The sequence below is a fragment of the Prionailurus viverrinus genome, chromosome D4, assembly GCF_022837055.1.
Source record: "Prionailurus viverrinus isolate Anna chromosome D4, UM_Priviv_1.0, whole genome shotgun sequence".
NCBI classification, from domain to species: Eukaryota; Metazoa; Chordata; class Mammalia; order Carnivora; family Felidae; genus Prionailurus; species Prionailurus viverrinus.
Genome location: NC_062573.1, coordinates 3,536,356 through 3,563,242, shown reverse-complemented (window position 1 = coordinate 3,563,242; position 26,887 = coordinate 3,536,356). Strand labels below are relative to the sequence as shown.

Genomic DNA, 26,887 nt, shown 5'->3' with positions numbered 1-26,887 from the left:
CCCAGTTCAGCCCGTGAAACCTACTGGGACCCGTAGTTGTCTGCAGCCTGGGGTTCTGGGATTTGTAGTTTTTAGTAGTGGCCCGCTACTTCACTTTTACTCCCCTTCCCTTCCTTTAGACTTTCACTTCTATCGGCCCAGAGAGGCTTTTCCGATGCAAAAAGACAAAGTAGGTGACTCTAGCCATTCCTTGGTTTCTCGGTTCGACCCTTTTAAGCATTCTGCCACCAAAACATCTTAAAAATTGGGTAAGCCTCGCCATAATAACCTGTTTGTGCTTATCCAAGTCCTCGTGAAAACCTCGTCTAAGCCTGTCAGGGACATCAGGCTACCAATCTTGCAGCCTTGGAGAAAAGGAAGCAGTGATTAAGCGTTTCTGATGGTAAATGATATATAAATGCTGTTTTTCCGTTTAATTTTCATAACAGTTGATAGGAAACCAAGGTTCAGAGAGGTTAAGTAACTTGCCCCAAACACACAGGAACTAGGCATAGGAGCCGAGGTTGGAACATAGGTCTAACTGGTTTAAGTACGCTTCAGTGTGAGTCTGATGATGGCAGGGAGTCTTCTGTTCTACTCCCAGTGCAAAAAACAGAACCTGGCACTTAGTATAACCAACAATTGTTCATTTAACAGCTATTTGTTGAACACCAACTGCATGCCAGGTACTGTTGTAGGCATTTAGGATATTGAGCAAGCAAAATAGACAAAGATCTCTATCCTCTGTCTGTAAGTACATTCTAGAAGAGGAGACAGAACATAAACAACATAATACATAACTACAGCATTTTAGAAAGTGATAAGTGCTGGGGTGGGGGAGCAGTATAGGGAGATGGGGTGATGTATTTCTAAGAACCACCAGAGGTAGGGGAGTTAGCCAGTCAGACACTTGAGGGCAATTATAGGGAAGAGGTTGGCACAGAGAACTTAAGGTGGAAGCATATCTAGATGGAATTTTGGAAATGGGAAGATTAGTGTGGTTGGAGCAAGAGGAGAGGAGATGAGAGAAAAGAACGGTTTTACTTTTAATCTAATAGGGAGTTACGGCAATGTTTCGAGCAGAGGAGTAACATGCGTAACTCATTTTAAAAGGATCACTCTCTGGGGTGCCTGGGTGGCTCAGTTGGTTGAGCGTCTGACTTCGGCTCAGATAATAATCTCGCTGGGTTTGTGAGTTCCAGGCCCGCGTCAGGCTCTGTGCTAACAGCTCAGAGCCTGGAGCCTCCTTCAGATTCTGTGTCTCCTCTCTCTGCCCCTTCCATGCTCATGCTCTGTCTCTGTCTCTCAATAATAAATAAACGTTAAAAAAATTTTTTTAACAAAAAATAAAAGTATCACTCTGGTTGCTGTATGAGATTGTAGTAGGTAGTTGTTGCAGTTGAGAGACCACTTAGGAGACTTATAAAATCCAAAACTAGCAGGTGCTCAATATTTGTTGTTCGAGTGACCCAGGACTGGATCTTCTTGCACTAAAGTGTATTTGGGGGACATTTGACTAAACTTTAATGAGACCTCCGAGTGAAGTTCTTTCCAGCTATTCTGTAATTGTGAAATTGTTTCAAAGTAAAATTATTTTTTTTAAGATTTTCTTTTTAAGTAATCTCTACACCCCATGTGGGACTCACACCCACAACTCCGAGATCAAGAGGCACATGCTGTAGTGACAGCTCAGTAGTGACTGAGCCACCTGGGCACCCCTAAAATTAATTTTTAGTTTGTTGCAGAGTGCCCGGGTGGCTCATTTGGTTAAGCATCTGACTCTTGGTTTCGGCTGGGTCATGACCTCACAGTTCTTGAGTTTGAGCTCTGCATCTGGCTCTGCGCTGACAATGCAGAGTCTGCTTGGGATTCTTTCTTTCTTCCTCTCTTTCTCTGCCCCTCCTTAAAAAAATTTTTAAGTGTGTTACAGAATGAATGATGCCCACAAGCATACATTTCTTCATTTATTCACTAAATAGTTATATAGCACTTATAATGTGAATGAGACAGATATGATCCTTCCCCTCATGGAGACAGAGGAGACAAATGATATACATATAAATAAGCAAATACCTAATTGCAGTGTGTGATTAGTGCTAAAAAGGGAAAGGAGGGGTACTGTAAGTAAGAAAAATGGAGTGGAAGAAGCCTACTTTAGGTTGGCGGTATATTTTTCTTTTAAGTTTACTTACTTAAACTTGGGGAGGTGCAGAGAGAGAAGGGGAGAGAGAGAACCCCAGGCAGGCTCCGCACTGTCAGTGTAGGGCCGACATGGGGATGGATGAGGCGGGGAGGGGACGGCAGGGCTTGAACTCACAAACCGTGAGATCATGACCTGAGCCAAAATCAAGTCAGATGCTTAACCGGCTGGTCCACCCAGGCACCCTAGGTTGGCAATATAGTAGAGGTAAAGTGTGCAGACTCCAGCACCAGATGGTCGAGTTCAAGTCTAGGCTCTCTTACTCGTACCATGATTTTGGCAAGGTTATTTATCCTTTTGGTGCCTCAGTTTTCTTGGCTTCTCTATGGAGGTAATAACTGCCATCATATCGTATGGAGATGATAAGCATAATACTTACTGTATAGACTTGTACTGAGGGTTAACAGAGTTAGTATATAGAAAGGGCTTAAAATGATAACATGTACAGAGTGAGTGCAATGTGTTAGCTCTTAGTATTAGGTGAGCAGGGAAGGCCTTTCTGAAGAGGTAACATTTGAGATTTTAGGAAAAAAAAAACAACAACAACATAAGGGTGGCATGCTCAGAATTTCTTGGAGAAAAAATTCCAAATGAGGAAAAGATGCTCTTATTTTTGAGGTTTTAAAATTATGATTACAGTCCTCTTTAGAAAGATGGCAATTCACTTTTTTGGCTCTGAACCTCAGTAACTGGGAATTAATCCTACTCAAGATACTTTCTCAGAACTGGGAAGGAGGGCAAGTAGGGGGATGGACATGACTGTTCTTTACAAACTATAATGTGCTTGAAAGGAAGGTGTCATCAGCATCATTGTTTCCCTCTCCGATACGTCAGTGAACAGGTAGGTAATGAAAGCAGATGGTATCCCCTTGCAGCGAAAGCAGGGGGCAGTTCCCACATTACCAAACCATCTGGCAAACTCCCTCCTGCAGCCCCACCTCAGTCAGTGAACCTCACTCTTGACATCCACAGCAGAGAGAGATGAGGGAAGCATTCTTCAGAGCGTTTGGTGAGCTCTTAGAAGAGGTAATAGACACATCGGTCATTTACTTTGAAAACTGTACAGAACATGCTGACTGCCATGTGTTCTTTTTTTCTTTTTTTTTAAAGTAGACTCCTCCCCCAATGTGTGGTTCAAACTCAGGACCCTGAGGTCAAGAGTCGCATACTCTACTGCCTGAGCCAGGCAGGCGCCCCCTGGAATGTGTTCTTGGTGTTCCTTGGCAAAGCAGTAAATCCAGGCTCCTGTTTCTGCCATTTATGTAGGCTAGTTCTTTGTAAGTTCTCTGGGCCTCAATTTCCATTTTTTAAAGTTTTGTTTAATGTTTATTTAATTTTGACAGAGACAGAGACAGAGTGCGAGTGGGGAAGGGGCAGAGAGAGAGGGAGACACAGAATCCGAAGCAGGCTTTAGGCTCTGAGCTGTCAGCACAGAGCCTGACGCAGGACTCGAACCTGAGCCAAAGTTGGTCACTTAACTGACTAAGCCACCCAGGTGCCCCCTCAATTTCCATTTAAAATTTTTTTTTTCCAACGTTTATCTATTTTTGGGACAGAGAGAGACAGAGCATGAACGGGGGAGGGGCAGAGAGAGAGGGAGACACAGAATCGGAAACAGGCTCCAGGCTCTGAGCCATCAGCCCAGAGCCCGACGCGGGGCTCGAACTCAACAGACCGCGAGATCGTGACCTGGCTGAAGTCGGACGCCCAACCGACTACGCCACCCAGGCGCCCCTCCATTTTAAAAATTGATCTCAAAATTTCCTTCCAGCAATTTCTGAAATGTGACTTCTAGTGTAAAGCATAGGTCTCACAATGAAAGTTGGTTGCCGTTTTGCCCACAGACCTCTTCCAATTTTTCTTATTTATGTGCAACTCCACTTTGGAATCTTGAAATGGAGCTAGCCAAAAGACACAGGGCCCATCAGAGCATTCCACAGCTCTGAGCAGAATCTCCATCAAGATGTACATGGACATATGGCAGAGCCAACTTAGCCTTGGTTTTCTTTCCTGAAGGAGAGCAGAATGACTGAATGTGGCAGACAGCAATGGAGATTTTTCCATTAATAATGGGAACTCATAAAGACTCCAGGTGTTTGAAATAAGATATTTGAGCAGTGAGGAGAGCTGCAGACCTCGAATTCCATTTTGTCAATAAATTCCCGTTATAGGGTAGCCTGAGTGGTTCAGTCGGTTAAGTGGTAGACTTTGGCTCCGGTCATGATCTCATGATTCATGAGTTCAAGCCCTGCATCGGGCTCTCTGCTGTCAGCACAGAGCCCACCTCAGATCCTCTGTCCTCCCCTCTCTGTACCTCCCTGCTATGCTCTACCTCCCTCTCTCTCAAAAATAAACATTAAAAAAATTTTTTTAATGTTAATAAATTCCTGTTATAATTTCAAGAATTGGTATTCAGGGTATTATGATCCTATCCAAGAGATGAGGAAAGTAGGGCTCAGGAAAAATCATGAACTTGGTAAATGTCAGGGTTAGATGGTTAGTGCTGGAGCCTGGATTTGAACCCAAGCATGGCTGTCTGGTTCCCACTAGGCACTATACTTCAGGAGCTCCTGAGATCTCCTTCCTTAGCTTTTTCCTGTTTCCTATGACACAACAACTGGCCTCAGCCCTCCTAAGTGATTGTGGGATTCTCTGGAACATATACATAGGTGAGTCAGCTCTGCATTTTCAGGAAAGCTGCAGAGAACCTATGCTCATGGAGATCAGAGGTAATGCAGATGAGCAGTCTAGCTCAGGACTAGTGTCTAGAGTTTATTTATAGGAATAGCATTATACTTTGCAGAGGACCAGCTCTATGCCAGCCGCTGTGAACTGAGCGTTTTATATTCATTAGCTCATTTATTCCCCGCCATAACCTTGTGACAGAAATCTTACCAGCTCTATTTTACAGATGAGTGACACTGAGGCCCAGAGAAAAGTAACTTCCCCCCAAATGCTCTCGTCGATGAACATTTTATTCCTTGCACTTTTTGCAAATGTACCTAATTATTTTTCTGTTTACTCTCGCTCTCTAGTTAGACTGTAAACTCCAAGAGGCCAGGGGCCACGTTTGGTTCAGCATAGTGCCTGCCATAGTTACAAACGCTAATTATGGAATGAGTCAGCTGCTTAACACACCAAAGCTTGAACTGACCTAAGACCAAGCAGGGACATTTCACACCTAGGAAAGGGTCTGTGAAACCATTTCAAAAACCATTTATAACATCCGCTGGAACTGAAAACACCCTAGCTCCTTCAGGGGAGCCCAGCTGCCGAAGGAATTTGGGTCCTCTAAGCCGATGCCCAACCCCCTGCACTTTGCTTGTTAAGTCGTTTCCAAGGAGCCCTGGCTTATTTACTCCGCCGGGGAGGAAAGGCCCCAGGGACGGCCGGCCAGTTTGGCTCCCGAGGCACGCACAGCCAGACCGACATTCCTGGCGGGTAGGAGCCCTCCCGGTCCCCTTCCAAAGGGCGCGCCCTGGGGACCGGGCCAATGACGCGGGGAGACGGCGAGCGGTTGGCAGTCCCGCTCTTCCGGGTCTGGGGGCGGGGCGAAGGCACAACCCCCGCCCATGTTAGGGGCGGAGCCACAGTCCGGGACCTTCCTAAGCTGCCGCAGGTAATGCGGTTGGGGTCTGGGGGTGTCCGGGCCGTGGGTTTGACGCGATCCTGGGCGGGAGCCGCCGCATCCTTTAGGGGAGTGGGCCCGGGCCGGGTGAAGAGCCCTGGGGAGGGCGTGCTCGGGTTCCGGCCGGCCTCATTGACGGAAAGAAACCAGCCTGTTCTCTCCCGACACCGTGTCCTCTGTCGCTGCCACGCGGGGATGGAACTGGGGGATGGGACTGGCAGAGGTAGCTGCAATGAAGTCTCCGCTCATACGAAGTTTACCCACTGGGCTTTGGGGACCGCGGTCAGTGGCTTAGGCCAAAAGTTGGATTTATTCGTTCATCTCCCAGAAATCTCATCTATGTTCTTTCTTCATTCACTCATCCCTCAATTCTACTCTAAGCCGGGGCCCGTTGGTAGGTTCTTTGAATGAATCTGAGAGGCCCAGCTCTGTTGGAATTTACTCTAGAATCTAATCTAGGGACTTTTAAATGGATAATCACATTCAGAGTGATCCCTGCAATGATGGTGACTTCATTGATAGCCTTCAGAGGGAGAAGGAAGTAACTTGAGGATGTAAATGGAAAACAACAAATCAGGGAAGGTTATACTGAGGGAGGGACTTTTGAACTGGGCTTTGGAGGTTGGGAGTTTCCTAGTTGACCAGAAGGGAAGGGACATTTCAGGTACCAGAAGTAACACGCAGATGCGAGATATGAAAGGGCCTGACATGTTAGAAACAACAAATATAGCAACAGTAGCTCACGATAGCAGTGGAGGTGAGTCCCTGGGAAAAAGGTTGAGTCCAGAAGGCTTTGAATGCCATGCTGAGGCATGGATTTATCCCAGAGATCAGTATTTCTCAACCTTTTAAGGTATTTTATCTTTTGGGGTGCCTGGCTGGCTCAGTCAGGAGAACATGTGAGTCTTGATCTTAGGGTTGTGAGTTCGAGCCCCGTGTTGGGTGCAGACATGACTAAAAGAAATTTTTTTTAATGTTTTTATTTTATTTTTGAGAGCGAGAGAGAGAGAGAGACAGAGCGTGAGTGGGGAGCAGAGAGACACAGAATGTGAAGCAGGCTCCAGGCTCCGAGCTGTCAGCACAGAGCCTGATGATCTGAGTTTCGAACTCACAAACTGTGAGATCATGACCTGAGCCTAAGTCAGACACTCAACTGACTGAGCCACCCAGGCACCTCTAAAATAAATTAATAAAGCTTAAAAAAAAATAAAATATAAAATATTTTATCTTTTGACGAGTATAAACATCTTATGACCCTTGCAAATATTTTTTTAATGTTCATTTATTTTGAGAGAGAGAGCTAGAGCATGGGGGGGGGGGAGGGGACAGAGATAGAGGGAGAGAGAGAATCCCAAGCAGGCTCTGTGCTGTCAGTGCAAAGCCTGACATGGGGCTTGATCCCCCCCCAACTGTGAGATCATGGCCCCAGCCAAAATCAAGAGTCAGGCGCTTAACTCACTGAGCCACCCAGGCGCCCCACCCCTGAAAATATTTTGACATATGTCCCTTCTCCATGAAAATCACAGACAGACAGAAAACTTTAGCCAAAAAAACCTCTGTAATTGGGGGGCCCTGAGTAGCTTAGTCAGTTAGGCATCTGACTTTGGCTCAGGTCTTAATCTCACAGTTTGTGAGTTGGAGTCCCACGTCGTGCTCTTTTCTGATAGCTCAGAGCCTGGAGCCTGTTTCGGATTCTGTGTCTCCCTCTCTCTCTGCCCCTCCCCTGTTCACCCTCTGTCTCTCTTTCTCAAAAATAAATAAAACATAATAAAGAAAAACCCTGTAATTGTGTCAATAAAGTTGTGTTATATTTGCCTCCCAAATTTAAGTTTATATCAAAAGGTTGGTAATGCTTATTCAGATGAACCAAGCCCTAGAAATCGGCACATCAAAAGGAAAGGTTTTAAAGAAGGAAGTGACCTGATTTGTCCTGTGTGTCTAAAAAGTGCCTTTCTTTCTTATGCATAGGACACCATGAAGCTGCTGCCAGTCTTGGGGCCTGGAGACAAGCCCAGGAAAGCAACATGGTCTGTAAGGAAGGATTCAGACAGAGAAAAACAAGAGTTTTTGTTTCATTTATAAGTAGTTTACTAACATATTTGATCATCTCTGTGAAAGGGTAGAGACGAAGCTGTCTGTAGTTGCTGGTAATTAGACTCAAACTGTCTGAAAAGGTCTTCAGAGGAAAGATAGTGGGGCAATAATTATCACAGAGCAGATGTTGATTTTATTAAAATCCATTTACTAGGAAGAATAAGGCACTGACCATCTGGCATCCACAGCTCCAACACTGTGTCTTCCCTCAAGCTGTGACTCATTTTTAAGATTCTCAGGGAATTGGATTTGGATTAAACTGGCCTTACTGCTTCTTGGTTGCTTGCTCAACCAACGCTTTATTCAACTAACAATGGCCTGACGGGCCGCTGCTGTGTAGGTGCTGAGGGTACAAAGGTGAATAGTCTCCTAGTAGTGGGGGTTACGGACTAAGCAGGTGATGGCGGTGAATGTGATCAGTACTGAAGGAGGGCTCACAGAAGGCTGTAGAGAGGAGACAATGCTTCTGCAGGACCTTGGAGAGGAGGGTCTCCAGTTTGGCTTCCCCATGTCCCCTCCTGCTCTCTAGCCAACGTAAATCTGCTCCTGGCATTCCCTGGTTTAAAACCCTTTTGTGCCTCTTTGATCTTAAGATAAAAACCAGTCCTTAAAATGGCCCAGCTGTCCCTGTCTGTCTTTTCCAACCTCTGGTACCCTTACTCATCCTTTGTTCTCTTTCTCTTCCTTAACATGCCTTGCACTGCCCACTCAGGTACTGTATGTGCTGATCTCTACCTGGGTCACTCTTTCCCTCCATCTTTTCATTCCTCTCTTTGTCCACCTAACTTCTCATACTTCAGAGCTCAGTTCAAATGGTGCTTCTTCAGGAAGCCTTCTCTGACCCCCTCCCTCTCACACCTCTCCTTACAGGCTGAGGCCCCCTTAGGATATGTTCTCATAGTATATATCCCTATATATATCCTGTACTCCTTTATAGCACAATTAAAATAAAATGGGTATTTGTGAAATTACCTGTTTAATGTTTCTCTTCCCAACTAGTCTGTGAGGGCTCTGAAGGCAGGGACTTTTTGTCATATTCACCACGTATCTGGGTGGCTGTGTGCTCTTGGGTAAGTTATTTAACCTTTCTAAGTCTCGGGTTCTCAGTTGTAAAAATCAGATGGTGATAATAGTACCGTCCTCAAAGGGGTTTTGTACAGATTAAGGGAAACCAGAATTGTAACGCAGTTCACAGCCTACACGGTACATTGTTAGTAATCATCAGGTGATCATAGGGTATGTGAATCTGGTTGTCAGAAGAGGGATCTGGAAAAGAAATTGAGACTGGAAATCGCTGATGAGTATGTAGATGGGTGGTAAATTGAGACCATCAGTGCAGATGAACTTGACAGGGTAAGTGAACACAGACTGAGAAGAGAATCCAAGGGTATTAAGGGTTAGGAGAAAGCTGGTAGGAAAGGAGTCAGAGCAAGAAAACAGAAAAGAGCAGCCAGAACAATGGGTAGAGAACCAAAAGGAAGGGATGTGGGGAAGCCAGGTGAGGAGAAAGGTACAAGAAAGAGGAAAGAGTCAGCAGTACCAGATGCCTGAGAGGTCTAATGAGCCAGTGCCTGAAAAATAGCTACCGAATCTTCTTTTCCAACCGGGAAGTTTGAATTATGTTTTTTGGTTGGCATTCAGAGGGACTTTAGAGAATGGGATGAATGGATCCTGTATTTGATTTTTTCAGAGTCCTAGCTCTGGCTTCTGAGTCAAGCTTTCTGAATAATCTGGAAAAGCTCTTAAAATCTGTACATTTTGGAGAATATTCCTTGACAGAGCATCATGGGTTAGCGGCAGGATCGTTGGGGCTGTAGGTTCCTACGTGAGTGGCCATAAAGCTCCAGCCACCATTTACTGAGTCCTTCCCTGCACTGTTACAAGACTTCATCTTATCTTCACAGCAAAGAACTATTGCCAACCTCACTGTCCAAATGAGGAAACTAAGGTTCAGAAAGGTTAAATGACTTCTAAAAGGTCACACATCTCAAAAGCACCTGAGCTGGGAATTCACAAACCATGCTCACAGGTACCATCTCGTGCTGGGACACACCACTGAACTTTTCTGGGTGTCAGTTTCCCTGTCTGCCAAATGGGGACAATTACTAGTCCAGTGCAACCCCATTAGGCTAATGTGAGCTACAAGTGGTGACAAAATTGAAAAGTCAAAGGTTATGGTGCAAATGTAGGGACAATTATCAATGAGGGAAATACTGCTTTGGTGGATACAACTTAAGGTGGGTGTATGTATAAGACTCTTCATTCTGGTGAGTATTTCATGAGGAGTGGAAAGAACACACGGCCCCATTTATTCTCCGCTCAGGTCTCCTGAATACATCCTTCCTTTGGCAGGTACACCTTGACCCCCCCTGGAGACAGCCCCTGTGCTCGGGTTGGCCACAGCTGTTCATATTTACCCCCAGTTGGTGATGCCAAGAGAGGGAAGGTCTTCATTGTTGGGGGAGCAGATCCAAGCAGGAGCTTCTCAGATGTGCACACCATGGATCTGGGTAAGACCAACAGCTGCGGAGCCCATGCCCTGTGGCCAGAGAGCAGGGCTTGTGCTACCGGCCATGACCAGACCATTCGTAAGAACACTGGTTGAGACCAGAGAGCAGGGTTTTCCTCTAAGAAAATGAACGTCACTGAGAGGCCCCTAACGTCTCAGCAGACGTCCACCAACCAATACCTCATTTTGGGGGGTGAAAGAGTCTCTATAGAGCCCTGGACATCCAACCATTGCTTCATCAGATATTTTTCTGGGAGATATTGATGGCTCCACCTCCTCTTCCATCCACATAATTCATTAATCACCAAGCCCTAAACGTCTCTATCTTCACCCACATCTGTCCATTTCCACTACTACTACTGCAGTCCAAGTATTTTTACTTCTCTCTCTTTTTGTTTTAAAGCCTATTTTTTTAAAGAGTTTTTTTAATGTTGATTTATTTATTTTGAAAGAGAGCGAGCAAGCCAGGGAGAAGGGCCCAGAGAGAGAGGAGAGAAAATCCCAAGCAAGCTCCACATTGACAGTGCAGAGCCCTTTGCGGGGCTCAATCTCAAGGACCATGAGACCATGACTTGAACTGAAACCAAGAGTCAGACACTTAACCGACTGAGCCACCCAGGTGTCCCTGAAGTTGTTTGTTTATTTTTTTTTAACTTTTATTTATTATTAAGAGACAGAGAGAGACAGAGCATGAGCATGGGAGGGGCAGAGAAAGGAGGAGACACAGAATCCAAAGCAGGCTCCAGGCTCTGAGCTGTCAGCACCGAGCCCGACGCAGGGCTCGAACTCAAAAACCGCAAGATCATGACCTAAGCTGAAGTTGGATGCTTAACCGACTGAGCCACCCAGACGCCCCTAAAGTTTGTTTGTTTGTTTGTTTGTTTGTTTGTTTGTTTGTTTGTTTGTTTTGAGGGGAGGCGGGGACAGAGAGAGAGGGAGAGAGGGAGAAAATCCCAAGCAGGCTCTGCACTGTCAGCACAGAGCCCAGTGAGGGGCTCGAACCCACGAACAGTGAGATCATGACCTGAGCCAAAATCAAGAGTCAGACACTTAACCGACTGAGCCACCCAGGTACCCCTAAACGTTATTACTCTTCAACTGGACATAACAACAGCCTCTTTTCTGGTCTCCCTGCTTCCAAGTTTACCCCGTAAATGCACCGTACGTGCATTTTCCATACCTAGACAGTATTGTCTAAAATACAAATCTGACCATGTCATTCCTACATTTCAAGCCTTTCCCAGCTCCTTTCTTGGCTCTCCCAAACCCATATTTGCTACCCTGAGTATCTTTCAGTTCCTTGAACATGTCTTAAATTCTGGCTTCCAAACCTTTGCACCTATAGTTCCCTCTGCTTGGAAGGCTCTTCCCTTTCCTTATCACCTGGCTACTATTCCTCTTTCAGATCCCACATTAACTGCCACTTCCATCAGAAAGCTTTCCCTGATACTTCTGGGCTAGTTTAGGCAGTACCACTGGAAAGGAGAAATCCTGTTTTCCTTCTCTACTCCTGTCTCTCCTCCCAGCACTAGTCTCAATACTTTATTTCTGGCCACCAAACGTCTGGGAGTCTCTCCCCATACCAAACAATTCTGCAACACCCTCTGGGTGTCCTACAACTCGATTCAGTTCTGACAAGATCCAGTTGGACTTAGCATCACATTCTCACAGGTTAAGGGCTCGGTCCCATAGAACTGTCCTGCCCCTGTCCCACTGCAGACACTAACCCCAAGTCCAGGCTGTTGCCTATGCTTCTGACCTACCAGCTATAAATTGGAGAGTCCCATGATCCCTACGGTTCCATTAATTTGCTAGAGTGGCTTAGAGAACTTAGGAAAATAGCTTACATATTAGATTACTGCTTTATTATAAAAGGATATAATTCAGGAACAGCCAGATAGAAGAGATGCATAGCGCAAGGTATGGGGAGAAGGGCACAGAGCATCCTTACTCTGAGGGTGCACAATCCTCCCAGTACCTCCTCGTGGTTACCGACCTGGATGCTCACCAAATACCTGTTTTTTTCTGGAGGCTTCTTTATGCAGGCATGATTGATTAAATTACTGGCCATTGGTGATTGATTCAGCCTTTCCCAGCAGTGGATGTGGGAGGCTAGGTGAAAGTTCCAACCCTCTAATCATATGGTTGGTTCCCCTGGCAACCAGCCCCATCCTTAGGGCTTTCCAGAAGTCACCTCATAAACATAAATCCAGGTGTGGTTGACAGGGGCTTTTTATAAAAGACACCCTTTTCAATCTTATCACTTGGGAAATTCCAAGGGTTTTAAGACCTCTGTGCCTGGAACTGACAGAGATCACATATATATTTCTTCCTTCCTCCCTCCCTTTCTTTCTCTTTCTTTCTTTCTTTCTTTCTTTCTTTCTTTCTTTCTTTCTTTCTCTTTCTTTTCTTCCTTTCTTTCTTTTTTATATTTTTTATTTATTTTGAGAGAGAGACAGGGAGAGGGAGAATCCCAAGCAGGCTCTGTGCTGACAACAGATGCGGGGCTCGATCTCACGAACCGTGAGATCATGACCTGAGCCGGAATCAAGAGTCAAATGTTTAACCGACTGAGCTACCCAGGTGCCCCAAGATCACATATATATTTCTTAATATAAATCACAATGTCACAACCACCTTCTCTATTTCCATAGTATCCTGTACTTCCCCATCCTTATTCCACTTCACAGCTCTTACCACGTGTGATTATTTCTTATCTGTCTTCCCCACAGGAGTATAAGCTCTTTGGAAACAAGGAACATGGTTATATTACTCATCACTGTACCCCCAGCCACTACCATAGCACTTGGCACAGAGTAGGTGCTTTCTAAGTATTTGGATAGATGGATGATGAATGGAAAACGAACGGATGGTGACCACCATGTGCTCTACACGATGGCAGACCCCCATACGTGTTTTGTTAGGCCCATGCAAAGTCGCTATTATTGATTGAATCTAAGTTGTTTACCAGCCAAATGTACAAGGGTCTACATATAAGAATTGAGATGCTTTGGCTTCTCTTGATGATTTTGGAAGATCTGACATCAGTAGGCCTGTATGTCTACATGGCAACAGATTTTTGGCACTGAGCTGCCCCGCCTGTCAAATGGGGTTCTCATCCCCCAACTTGCCACGTTCCCTCCTATGTAGGCACTTGAATTTCTACACCCTGCACTAGGAATTCAAAGGCAATTAAAATTTCTTCCAGCCCTCAAGAAACTCGCTGTGTAGTCCACTTATATTTTTGGTGTGACCTATTATTACTAGCTTTGTGACTCTGGTTAACCTGTGTAAACCATTTGGGCTTCAGTGTCCTATAAAATGGGGCTACTGTCTTACTTCCCTGAGCAGTTGTGAGCTTGTTTTAGCCAGAAATCATTTAGCTGCAGGTAACAGAAACTCTCTTAAACCAGCAAAAATAGGGAAGAATCTAAACATAGGAGATAAAGCCTAGACTCAGGAGAGAGTAGAAGCAGGAATTGGAAAACTGTCAGAGATCATCTACCTCCTCCCTCATCCCTGAGGAGATCTTTTTTTTTTTTTTTTTTGTAGTTATTTGGTATTTCTTTTCTTTTTTTTAAATTTTAACTTGTTTTATTTTTTATTTTTTTAAATTTACATCCAAATTAGTTAGCACACAGTGCAACAATGATTTCAGGAGTAGATTCCTTAGTGCCCCTGACCCATTTCGCCCATCCCCCCTCCCACAACCCCAAGGTCTTCTTTATGTAGATGTTTCTTTCTTTCTCTTCTCCATACTTTGGCTTTAGCTGCTTCTCCATACATGCAAGAAGAAATCCAGAAATCTGTTCGAATTCCAGATTCTTGGGAGGGAAGATCTGATTGACCCATTTGGGGTCAAGTAACTACCTTTGACCCAATGAGCTGAAGCTAGAAAGTCAAGGTGTAGTACAAACAGATCTTCTGGGATCTCCACCTCTCTGGTTGGGAGAATGGGGACAGTTTCCATAGCGGAGGGTTTATAGACTAGGCAGACAGCCCCCGAAATTCTATTACAGAACTTTTTGGAATTTGACCATATTCCCTGCCAGTGATCTGATGGTTGTGGTGGTTATGCTTTCGACTTTTTCTCCTCACTACTCGCCCCCACGTTTGTCAACTGACATAAACTACAGTGGCAGTTCCAGTGCAGGAACTGAGTGAAATGTTTTCTAGGAACACACCGGTGGGATTTAGCCACCTCGGAGGGCCTCTTGCCCCGGTACGAGCATGCCAGCTTTGTTCCCTCTTGTGCTCCTCATACCATCTGGGTGTTTGGAGGTGCTGACCAGTCAGGAAATCGAAATTGCCTACAAGTTCTAAATCCTGGTAAGTAGCCAAAGGTTCTTTTATTTACCTAAAGAAAGAAAGCCAATTCCAATTCCTATAGCAAAACTCATTTGGATTGTACTGAATAATCTGTTCAACTTGCTGGCCTCGTAGAAAACAGGAATTTTAACTTCTGGCAAAATCTGAAAATAACAGAACTGCATTTCCCCCACCCCCTCATCTCGTAACACTTGCAATTGTCAATTTGTCAAAAGCCGAAACTGGAAGAAACTTCAGAGAACTGTTATGCCAAGTGGGCGACCCAGGTCCAGGGGAAGTGACTTTCCTAAAGTCCTAAGAGAGTCAGTGACTCAGCTAGCCTAGAACCTGTCAGCTAGATCAGGGGGTCTTAACTGGGGGCGATTGTGTCCCTCAGGGGACGTTTGGCCATGTCTGGACACATTTTTGGTGATCAAACATGGAGCATGGGCAGTTGCTACTCGCATCTAGCGGGCAGAGGCCAGAGATGCTGCTGTCCCCCCTGTAATGCCCAGGACAGCCCCCCAGAATAGCGAATTATCTAGTCTCAAATGCCAATAGTGCCAAAGTTAAGAAACCCTGACCTAGATCCTCCTATTATGTTTCTTTTAGCCAAACAGTGCAAAGTTCCTACCCAGTCTCACTGGCAGTTTCCTCACTGACAAAGCAGTTTGGGAACATCTCTTCTAAGAGATTGTTGCTGAACCACCCATGGGAGGTGGACTTGTCTTTTGTTACAAATTATAATTAAAATTTTGTTGTTGTTGTTTTCTCTTTATAAATATAATAAGGGGCGCCTGGGTGGCTTAGTCGGTTGAGTATCCGACTCTTGATTTTGGCTCAGGTCATGATCTCACGGTCGTGGGATTGACCCTGCACATCAGGTTCTGTGCTGAGTGCGGAGCCTGCTTAAGATTTTCTCTCTCTCTCCCCGCCTCTACCCCTCTCCCTCTCTAGCACAGGCTCTCTCTCTCTCAAAAAATAAATACATATATAAATAAATATAAGTAAGTAAATAAATAAATAAAATTCATTTTAAAATATTTGAAAAGTGGGGGCAGCTGGGTGGCTCAGTCAGTTGAGCGTCTGAGTTCAGCTCAGATCATGATCTCGAGGTCCATGAATTCGAGCCCTGCGTCCGGGCTCTGTGCTGACAGCTCAGAGCCTGGAGCCTGTTTCGGACTCTGTGTCTCCCTCTCTCTCTGCCCCTCCCCCGCTCATGCTCCGTCTCTCTCTCTCTCTCTGTCAAAAATAAATAAACATTAAAAAAAATTTAAAAATAAACATTGAAAACAAATTAAAAAAATTTTTGGAAAGTGTAAGTAAGTGGACAAAAGGCATCCACAATCCTGTGACATTAAGGCTACTGAGAACATCTCAGTACTTCCTTTCTTTTATTTCTCTGCATTTTTGTAAGCCTGAGTTCATACTATTTCACCAGCACACTGTTGTACCTTTTTCCTTTTAAAATTCATAATTACTGCAGAAATTATTTCCTGCTGACATTGCTGTAACATCACCTTTAATGGCGGCATGATACTCCATTTTGTGACAATACCATCATTTGGTTGTCAGATTTACACCATTATAAACAACAAAGCAGTGAACATCTTTGCTCAGAAGTCATTGACAATTATTTGCTTAGAATTCATGCCTAGGAATAAAAAGACTATATAAAACATTGAGCCTGACAGCCTTTCCTTCACTGTTCTGCCTGCCATTCCATTGTGGTATATTCAGTAAACTTCTATCTATCTCCTTTGTTCTGCTAAAACAAAACAAAACAAAACACTGTGAACTTTAAGACTTTTGATACATGCTACCCAATTTCTCTCCAGAATTTTCCAACTGCTTCTCTCTCCAGCTGTGTTTAATAGTGCATTTTCACTCCTGGCTGACTTTGAATTTATCTTTTTTTAAAAAAATATTTTATTTTTAAGTAATCTCTATGCCCAAGGTGGGGCTTGAACTCACAACCCCGAGATCAAGAGTTGCATGCCCCACTGACTGAGCCAGCCAGCCACCCTTGAATTTATCTTTTTTTTTTTTTTTTTGAGAGAGAGAGAGAGAGAGAGACAGTGAACAGGGGAGAGGAAGGGGAGGGAGGAGAGAGAATCCCAAGCAGGCTCCATATCCAGCATGGAGCCTGACGTGGGGCTCTATCTCGCAACCATCAGATCATGACCTGAGCTGAAACCAAGAGTCAGATGATTAACTGACTGAGCCACCCAGACGCCCCTGAATTTATCATTTTTAAACACTGCTAATTGGATAGCCCAAAAAGCTTATATCTAATTCTTTAACTATGCATTTTGTTAATGATTAGCAACCTGGACATTTTTCACATGCCAGTCAACTCTTGCCCAGTGCTCTATCACTAAGATGCTTGTTTGCAGACAGTTGGTCTTCTGTCATTTGGGGATAGTAATAGTTTCTACCTGGTTAAGTTTGGCAAGGATTCAAATAAACTCAGTATGTGGCGCATAGTTAATGCTCAATAATTGTGGTGGTGGTGGTTGACGTAACTGTGGCTTGGCAGATGGAAATCAGTTCTGGATCCCTGGGCTTCTGACTTTCAACGATGGCATCCATTTGAATAAAATACTGAGAATTTGGAAACCGTCTGTCAGAGGAATTGATTTTCTACCAGATCCATTTTCTCTCCTAGATAGTATAATTTGACACCATGCCCAAGATATAGGAAAAATGTGAGTGCATCATTAGCCGTTTTGTTACTAAGGCTGGTCCGCCAAATGGCTTAGGAGTCCTTTGTGATTATTTGTGCCAGCGTTTGACTTGGCAGCAACACGGTCCCAGGATCTTCTGGTCCTGGAGGCTGAGCATCGACTAACCCCCCACTCCCAAGATCTAAAAGCTCTCCAAGGTCTGTAGCTATAGAGATAATGACATTTTGCTTTAGATATAGGCTGAGACTTGTTTCATCTCAAGGTTCATGCTTGAGTCCAATACATATTCCAGATGCTTCCTGTGGTACTCTGTGTACTGAACGAAGACCTTTACAAAAGGCACAGAATTTCCTAGACGAGAAATAATCCCTGGTGTGTTGCAGTGCACGAGTGTGGGAGTCTTGACAGAACTGAGTTCAAACCTCTGCTCTGCTACTCACAAGCACTGTGACCTGGGGGAAAGAACTTGCATGTTCTGAGCTTCAGTTCCCTCATCTGCAAAATGAGGATACTTTCCAGCCACCTGCTAGAGTTGAGTGGATAATGACAAGACAGAAGGTTAAGGGCAATGATTCTGCACAAGGAAGATACTCAATGTAATGCGTCTGTTTCTATAAAACTCATGCTTCACTCTAAAAAGAAATAAGCTTCTTTGCACCTCCCAAGGTAGTGAAATTTTATTCTCAAGTCAGATGAGGGGAAAACACCTAGATCTTGGTGTTAATCAAGATGGAATTTGAATCCCAAGTCAGCCATTTATTAGCTATGTCCCTGTATTTTTTTTTAAGATTTTATTTTTTATTTGTTTTTTAAAAAATTTTTTCAATGTTTATTTTATTTTATCATTTTTTTAAATTTAATTTTTTATTTTTTTAAACTTACATCCAAATTAGTTAGCATATAGTGAAACAATGATTTCAGGAGTAGATTCCTTAATGCCCCTTACCCATTTAGCCCATCCCCCCTCCCACAACCCCTCCAGCAACCCTCAGTTTGTTCTCCATGTTTATGAGTCTCTTCTGTTTTGTCCCCCTTGTTTATTTTATTTTTGAGAGAGAGAGACAGAGCATGAGCAAGGGAGGGGCAGAGAGAGAGTGGGACACAGAATCTGAAGCAGGCTCCGAGCTGTCAGCACAGAGCCCGACGCGGGGCTCAAACCCACGAACCGTGAGATCACTACCTGAGCCAAAGTCGGACCCTTAACCAACTGAGCCACCCAGGCGCCCCAAGGTTTTATTTTTTAAGTAAATCTCTACACCCAACGTTGGGCTCAAACTCACAACCCCAAAATCAAAAGTCACACGCTCCACTGACTGAGCCAGCCAGGTGCCCCTAGCCATGTCATTTTAAACAAATGACTTCATCTGTCTCTGCTTCAATTCTCTTATCTGTAAAATGGAGAACTAATATTTACTTAGCACTTACTATTTATAAGGAACAATTATTGTTACTACTGAAACTGTGATAACTTTGTCTACTTTCATTTAATGCCACATAGTCTGGGGTAATTTGGCACATTTAGTTCTCACCTCTAGTGGGTATGCATTTTAGCAGATGTTGGTCTCCTCTGAATGGGCACAGGGCAGGGTAGTCAGCAAAGCAGAAGAGCGTTCAGAGAGGACGTTTGAAGGAAGGCCTCCAAAATCAAATCGACCTCATTCTTCATTTCATGTGTGACTTTTTCAGTCTTGGGGATTTGCCTCTATCTGGGAAAATTCTAAGTATCACCTGCTACCCCTCCTTGACTTGGGTGGCACAAGAACCCTGCCTAGGCCTTTGCTGTCCCCCTTGGGGATAGGGGTATGAAAGGTAACCCTGCCTGGCCTCAGAGTCAAGATGAGAGGCCCATCAGCCTGGATATTTTAGGTGACTGCCTTCTCTCTCTAAACCAGAAACCAGGACTTGGACCATGCCGGAGGTGACCAGCCCCCCGCCATGCCCAAGAACATTCCACACATCGTCTGCAGCCATTGGAAACCAGCTGTATGTCTTTGGGGGCGGAGAGAGAGGCGCCCAGCCTGTGCAGGATGTGAAGCTGCATGTGTTTGACGCAAGTATGGACTGGAGGGCACCCCAGGGTTGCCACTTACCAGGTCAGAGCCACCCTGGCCTGCAGCTTACCTGGTGTAGGAAGAAGAGGTTAGAAAATGACACTTTGTCTGAGTGTCTCTCTTCTAGATGTCTTCGGTGTATCCCTTAGCTAATATCTTCTTCCCACAGCAAAATTTGCATTTAAAAAGGTGTAAATGATCACTTTAACATAAAGTGTCATTTATAAAGAAACATTAACATAAAGTGTCATTTATAAAGAAAATAGAGTTTCCCCTTTAGCTTTTCCTTCCCACTACATAAACAGAGGTAAATATTGTTAGCAGTTCCTAATGTCTCCTTCCGGACATTCTTATGCGTTTATGAAATTTCAATGAATTTTGAAGTTACATAAAAACTTTAAAACACATACATGGAATCAGATAATAAATACAGTTCTATAGCTTACTTTTGCAGGGGTGAGGCTAAATCTTAGTAGTTGAAAACATGCCCTTTGTAGCCACATAACCTGGACTCAGGACCAGATCTGACACAAACTTTCTGTATTGCTTTTTTTTTTTTTTAAGTAGGCTTCACGCCCAGTGCTGAGCCCGACATGGGGCCCAACACGGGACTTGAACTCACAACCCTGAGATCAAGACCTGGGCTGAGATCAAGAGCCAGATGTTTAATCGACTGAGCCACCCAGGCACCCCTGTATTACTTGTGACTAGTTAATCTTTCTAGGTCTAGGTTTGTTGATCTGTAAAATAGAAATGGTAATAGTGCCCCTACTAAAAAGAACTGGGAAGATTAAATAAGATAATGTCATGCAGTGCATAGCACAGTGCCTGGCATATCGGCGGCACCTAAGGGACATGAACTGTGTTATCATCCCTTCATTTAATCATACGTCATGGATGTCTTCTAAGTCACAACCGGTTTCCTTGCAGAGCATATCCTGTGGGTATTCCTTATTTATTCAGTCATTTTCTTACTGATGGACTTTTTGCTGACAGCGCCACAGTGAACATAAATTAATTTTTGTGTGTGTTACAAACACTTATGTGGAATAGATGCTGAGAAGTGGAATTGCTGGGTGAAATGATATAAACGTTTAGAATTTTGAGCCCTCTGGTCAAATTTTTGTATAAGGAACATTTATTTGCATTTCTTCGGCTTACTGGTAGGCATTTATGAATAGCGATTTATAAATAACATGTGACAAAAGTAGTCTTCGTGTGTGTTTTTTAAGAGAGATGTAGCCTTTTGTTGAGAAGATGCAGTAAGCAAAATTTCAAACTTATAAAGTGAAATTGGAAGACTGGAGACAGAGTATAGTATGACTTTTCTCTTTCCAGAAAGAATGGTGTTTGCAATTTTTTTAAAGCACTTTTTATTTCAAAAAAAGTTTCGTAAGTTTGTCTATTTATTTTGAGAGAGCGAGAGTAGGGCAGGGGCAAAAAGGGAGGGAGAGAGAGAATCTCAAGCAGGTTCCACACTTGTGAGTACAGAGCCTTATGTGGGGCTTAAACTCACAAACCGTGAGAACATAGTGACTCTTAATCTCAGGATTATGAGTTCAAGCCTCACATTGGGGGCAGAGCTTACTTAATTAAAATTTTTTAAAAAAATAGCAGAAATAGGAGCGCCTGGGTGGTTCAGTCAGTTGAGAGCCCGACTTTGGTTCGGGTCATGATCTCACAGTTTGTGGGTTCGAGCCCCGCATGGGGCTCTGTGCTGACAGCTCGGAGCCTGGAGCCTGCTTCAGATTCTGGGGGCTCCCTCTCTGCCTCTCCCCTGCTCGTGCTCTGTCTCTCTCTCAAAAATAAGTAAACATTAACAAATATTTTTAAAAATAAAAATTAAAAAAAGCAGAAATAGGGGCGCCTGGGTGGCTCAGTCGGTTGGGCAACCGACTTCGGCTCAGGTCATGATCTCGCAGTCCGTGAGTTTGAGCCCCGCATCGGGCTCTGTGCTGACAGCTCAGAGCCTGGAGCCTGTTTCAGATTCTGTGTCTCCCTCTCTCTCTCACCCTCCCCCGTTCATGCTCTCTCTCTCAAAAATAAATAAACAAAAAAAATTAAAAAAAATATTTAAAAAAAAGCAGAAATAATTTCACGTGTAATATTTGTGTCTTGTATTTTGCACTTAAGCACAGTTCTCCTGTGATCATGAAGTCTTCAACAATTTTATTTATTTGCTTGTTTGTTTGTTTGTTTGTTTTAAGTAGGCTCCACACCCAACGTGGGGCTTGAACTGATGACCCTGAGATTAAGAGTCACATGCTCTACCAACGGAGCCAGCCAGGCGCCCCAATCTTCAACATTTTTTTTTTTTTGCTTTTTTTTTTTTAAGTTTATTTATTTATTTGAGAGAGAGATAGAGGGAGAAAGATGGTGAGGGGGGGAAGGGAGAGAGAGAGAATCCCAAGCAGGCTCTGCACTACCAGCACAGAGCCTGACATGGGGCTCAAACTCGCAAACCTGTGAGAACATGACCTGAGAGGAAATCAAGAGCCAGAAGCTCAACTGGCTGAACCACCCAGGGACCCCCTCCACTCTTCAACATTTTAAATAAATGCACAGTATTCTATCATGACTGTAGCAATAACAACTATTCACTTGTCTGTGCACTTAAGCTATTTTCCATTCTTTATTACAAACAATGCCGTGACGAACGTGTTTATGCGTAAACCTTTTTCAGATTATTTCAGATTGTATTCCTTTGAACGGCGGGGCTCCGTGCACAACCTTCAGGCATACCACAAACAGTAATTCTCACACAAACTCTCATGAATTGAATACTTTCTCTGTGCTTATCTCACTTGATGCATACTTCAACCCTGAGAAGCAGGTATTATCTCTATCCCCATCTTACAACTGTAGAGGCTAGAGCTTAGAGAATGAACTGGTGCAAGGCCACGAAGTTATTCAGTGAAATGACCCAGTTTTCACTCCAACTTCCCTGGTCTGTTATCCTATACTGCTGCTCCAGCAGGCCCTGCTAACTTCAAAAGTAGCCTTATTTTCCCATGCTTCCAGCAAGTCAATTAAGGGTATTGTCTTGGAAAAAAAAAAAAAAGACTCTGAGACCTGTCACAGAAGAAGCAGACTATTCTTTTTTTCATTTTGCTGCCGTTCCAGGTTGAAGCTTAAAGGAGGTCTTTTTAAATTCAAAGCGAGGAATGGTTTCCTAAAGCCCAGTAGAATGGGCAGGCGTGGTAGGTAGTGAATTCTCCAGCCCTGAAAGTGTCCAAGCAGAGGCTCTACAGGTCGTAGAAGGAAGGAGGTCTGGATTGAGTTGGCAAGTTGGAGTGAATGTCCCCAGGTCACTTTTTGCTTTCAGCGTCTCTGCTTGCTGAGGAGTGAAGCTTGGGTGTATTTCTCATGTTCTGGCTTCATAGCTTTTTCATCTGATGCCAATGACTACTTTTCTAGACACTCTGACCTGGTCACAGCCAGAGACCCTTGGAAAACCTCCATCCCCCCGGCATGGTCATGTGATGGTGGCAGCAGAGACAAAGCTCTTCATCCATGGAGGCTTGGCAGGGGACAAATTCTACGATGATCTCCACTGCATTGATATAAGTAAGTAGGGTAGAGGGCATGGGCAGTTATCTGCTTAAAATGAAATAAAATATACTTTGATAGAATATAGCCTTGCTCTTAAGTGTGGGTGATTTGGCCAGCCAGTGGAATCTTGGCTAGATTTCTGGCAAATGTGGCCTAAATAATAATAAATAATAATACCAATGAAAGCAATAATTTTCTGTGTACTTGCTATGTACCAGCCATGAGTTATCTCTTATGTTTCCAACAACCCTGCTCTTTCATTAAAACTCATTATGCTTTGGGTTCCCTGACTGGATTCCCTGACCGCCATTAGCCATTAACCCTATGCCCGTGAGGGATATGTGTGTCCTCGGAGTATGTCTGGGCGTTGGGGACCAGAATTGCCATGCAAAATGGTTAAAAACCCCTGGAAGAGGAAAGCTGGGGAGAATGGGAGAATCGTCTTTCAGTGTCTGAAGGGCTGACATGTCTTAGAGATCCTGGACTCATTCTGGGTTATTCGTTTAGATGATGAGCTCCCTTAGGGCAGAGGCTTTTTCTGTCTCCCCGGTATGTTTCCAGCACTTAACACAGTATCTGGCAGATTGCAGGTGATGAGTATGCATCTTGGGTGGACAGACAAGCAAATGAACATGTTCTGCATTGCCCTAGACTATAAGAATTGGAGCTGTGGGCAGAAGGCATGAGAACTGCTGCTCAGTGTATTGGGCTGCCTTGCCCAACAATGAGTTCTCTGGCTTGGTGACATCTGAGGCCAAGTGACACTGGCTGGGATTCTTATGTTGGCTAGAGTTTTGGCTCGGCTGAGTGATTCTCCCTTCCAACCCTGAGATGCTGGGCCCCTGCCTTGAAGTGACAAATGGAAAACATCTTCACGGAAGTGTTCCCTGCAGCGGTCAGCTGGGGTTGTAATGCTTATTTAGAAAAAAGAAAGTCCTGGGGTGCCTGGGTGGCTCAGTCAGTTAAGCGGTCCAACTCTGGATTTCAAGTCTTGATCTCACTGATCGTGGAATTGAACCCGTGGGATCGAACCCGCAGCGGACAGCAAATCACTATGCTTGCTTGGGTTTCTCTATTTCCCTGTCTCTGCACCTCCCCTACTCATATGCACTCGTGCACCCCTGCGCTGTCTTTTCCAAAATAAACTTAAAAAAAAAGTCCTATTTGCTTGTGCTGAGGAGCTACTTCCTGGTTATTTCTCTTCTTTTCCTACTCTAGTAATTCTCTAAACCTAAAATCCAATAATATCTTGCCTCATTTCAATGCTTGTTTGAAAAGACACAAATATCCTTGCACAAATAGGTTGGGAGTAGGTGTTGGAGGCAGCACATTACGGTGGAGAGAACACAGGTTCTGGAGTCAGACCTGAGTATCATAGCTGTGCTTCTTGCTAGCTGTGGGATCTCGGACAAGCCTCGCCCTCTTTAATTCCATTTCCTCAAATGTAAGAACGAGGGTAGACAGAAGTAATAGCAGTTTCTTGGGGCTGTTAGGAGAATTAAGCGAGCAAAATATTTAGTGTCTAGCCAGCACTCACAGAGTTGCTAAGGAACTGCTAACATTTAAAATGCACACACGCAGACATGGAACTCCCCTCCTGTGGGCTCCAAAATAGTAAATGGTGAGTCACCAAAGACAGTATCACTCAGTGGGCTCCAAAGACCACTTACCTCAGAATTACCTGAGGTGCTTGTTAAAACTACAGATTCCGGAGCCTCTCCTCCCTCCCCGGACCACCCAAACAGAATCTCAAGCTCCCCCAAGTAATAAACCTTGTAATACTTAGAGTGCTTGGTGAATGAGCTTCAGTGATTGGTTTGCAAACTACAAAAGTCTGACAAGTAAGGTTGAATCCATATTCTAGGCCGTGTTGTACCCACTTTCTTTCTCTTGGCAGATGAGATGAAATGGCAGCAGCTAAGTCCCACGGGGGCATCTCCCGCAGCCTGTGCTGCCCACTCAGCTGTGGCTGTGGGGAAACACCTGTACATCTTTGGAGGGATGACTCCCACAGGAGCACTGGACACAATGCATCGGTATCACATAGGTGAGCAGGTGTTCACTGTGGATCTTTAAACTAATGTGACCATTCTTTGAAAAGTATCACAGCGCTTTAGTTTTTCATTTTGGTCCCTCCGCATCTAAATCTAAAGGAATCAGGGGTGCCTGGGTGGTTAAGTGTCTGACTCTTGATTTTGGCTCTGGTCATGATCTCAAAGTTTCACGAGTTTGAGCCCCGTGTCAGGCTCTGCACAGACAGCACAGAGCCTGCCTGAGATTCTTCCTCTCTCCCTCTGCCCTTCCCCTGCTTGCAGTCTCTCTCAAAGTAAATAAATTAAAAAAAAAAAAACCCAAAACTTAAAAATAATTCTCCCTCTCCCTCTGCCCCTCCCCTGCGCACATGCACACACTCTCCCCCGCTCTGTCAAAAATAATAACCCAAAGGAATGAAAACCAAACTTATAGGGAATGACATCATGAAAGCAGTAACACTGCCAATAGATTTTTTTTTTTCCTTTTATTTCTTATTTCTGCTAGTACTTAGTGATAACAGCAAATCACTGAGCATTTCTGGAAATTTTTTGACGCAGAGCCTTTGTGTATATTGTTTTTTCTAACACAGAAAAGCAGCATTGGACCTTGCTTAAATTTGATACTTCTCTCCCCCCTGGACGATTGGATCATTCCATGTGTGTCATTCCATGGCCAGTGATGTGTACTTCTGAGGAAGAAGATTCCAATTCTCTCACTCTGAACTGTGATGCTGAGAAAGGGGATTCCACCAGCAAAGGAGTGACCCAAGGTGGTGACTCACACGAGGAAAGTCAGACTGACACACTGCTTTGTTTTGTGTTCGGCGGGATGAATACAGAAGGGGAAATCTATAGTGACTGTATTGTGACTGTAGTTGACTAATCCCACACTTTTATTAAATGACAACTTTTCAGGGAAGTTAAATGAAACCTTAGCTATTTTATACCTCCGAAATATTTTCTGCACTATATATCCCTCTCTTACCTAATTTGGGAGGCGAAGAAATGGATAGCCCAGTGCAAAAACCTCTATTATATAAAGGGTTTTGCCAGCAATACAACTTAGGTGGTAAGTGTGATTCGTCAAGATACTGATCACAAAAATGTTGGAGAATTAAGCTGTAGAAACCATAGTGTGGACATTTACAGGTTGAAGCCTATCTTTCTAGTATTCATCTAGTAGCTGCTCTCTAGAAAGAGGTGCAGCCTGTTGGCATGTGAGAGCCACTGGGGACAGGGATGAAGACTGGCCCTTGTCTTTCCTATCCACCTGCTAACCCCACAACATACAGCACTGCAGGTCACTTTTAACCGTTGTATTGAACTTGGCCTGAACACCCTTGGTATACTCCATGCTTGTCCAAATGCTTCTGGGGCACTGCAGAAGTGTGGGCCTCCGACTAAAAACAGTCATGCCATCAGGTTCCAGTTCTGACACGTTAGAAAATTAACCTTTTAGCCCATTGCCCACCCCATAAAATATCTATCCTTGGGCAGTATTGAGTTTCATATCAGCACCAGAGAGCCTGCCCTTTTCGATCATGTAAAATCATTTATCTAGATCATCCTTTTCCCTCAGGAAGCCAATCCAAGTAATCTTGAACCTCCCTTGATACAAATGACTACCTTTGATCCACAGTTGTAATAGGGCTTAAAGTAATTTCTCACCATCCTAGACCCCAACTCCAGACAACTAGTAAGAAATTTCAGAGATGAAGATTCTGACATAGTGGGAGTTTAAAATATACTTTTATAAAAAATAAAATACTTTATATCCTAAAATTATGAACTGAATCTCAGTGTATAAAGTTAACATCAGTGATCCATCACTCATACCAAGTCTCAA

General features: G+C 44.1%; 1 protein-coding gene across 5 annotated transcripts; it reads left to right on the top strand.

The window, feature by feature from the left end:
- Positions 1–360: 360 nt before the first annotated feature.
- On the top strand, positions 361–26,826 carry RABEPK (Rab9 effector protein with kelch motifs). Of its 5 annotated transcripts, none has more exons than XM_047830226.1 (8): positions 361–382; positions 7,776–7,834; positions 10,254–10,411; positions 14,587–14,739; positions 19,298–19,459; positions 22,874–23,023; positions 24,906–25,055; positions 25,632–26,826. In XM_047830226.1, exons 1-8 carry the CDS (start codon positions 380–382, stop codon positions 25,922–25,924), a joined length of 1,128 nt encoding a protein of 375 aa, XP_047686182.1. In that variant the 5' UTR covers positions 361–379; the 3' UTR covers positions 25,925–26,826. The 5 variants fall into 5 exon arrangements, with proteins under 5 accessions (XP_047686182.1, XP_047686186.1, XP_047686184.1 ...); XM_047830228.1 differs by lacking the exon at positions 361–382 and adding an exon at positions 5,602–5,620; XM_047830227.1 differs by lacking the exon at positions 361–382 and adding an exon at positions 5,724–5,798.
- The last annotated feature ends 61 nt before the right edge of the window (positions 26,827–26,887 follow it).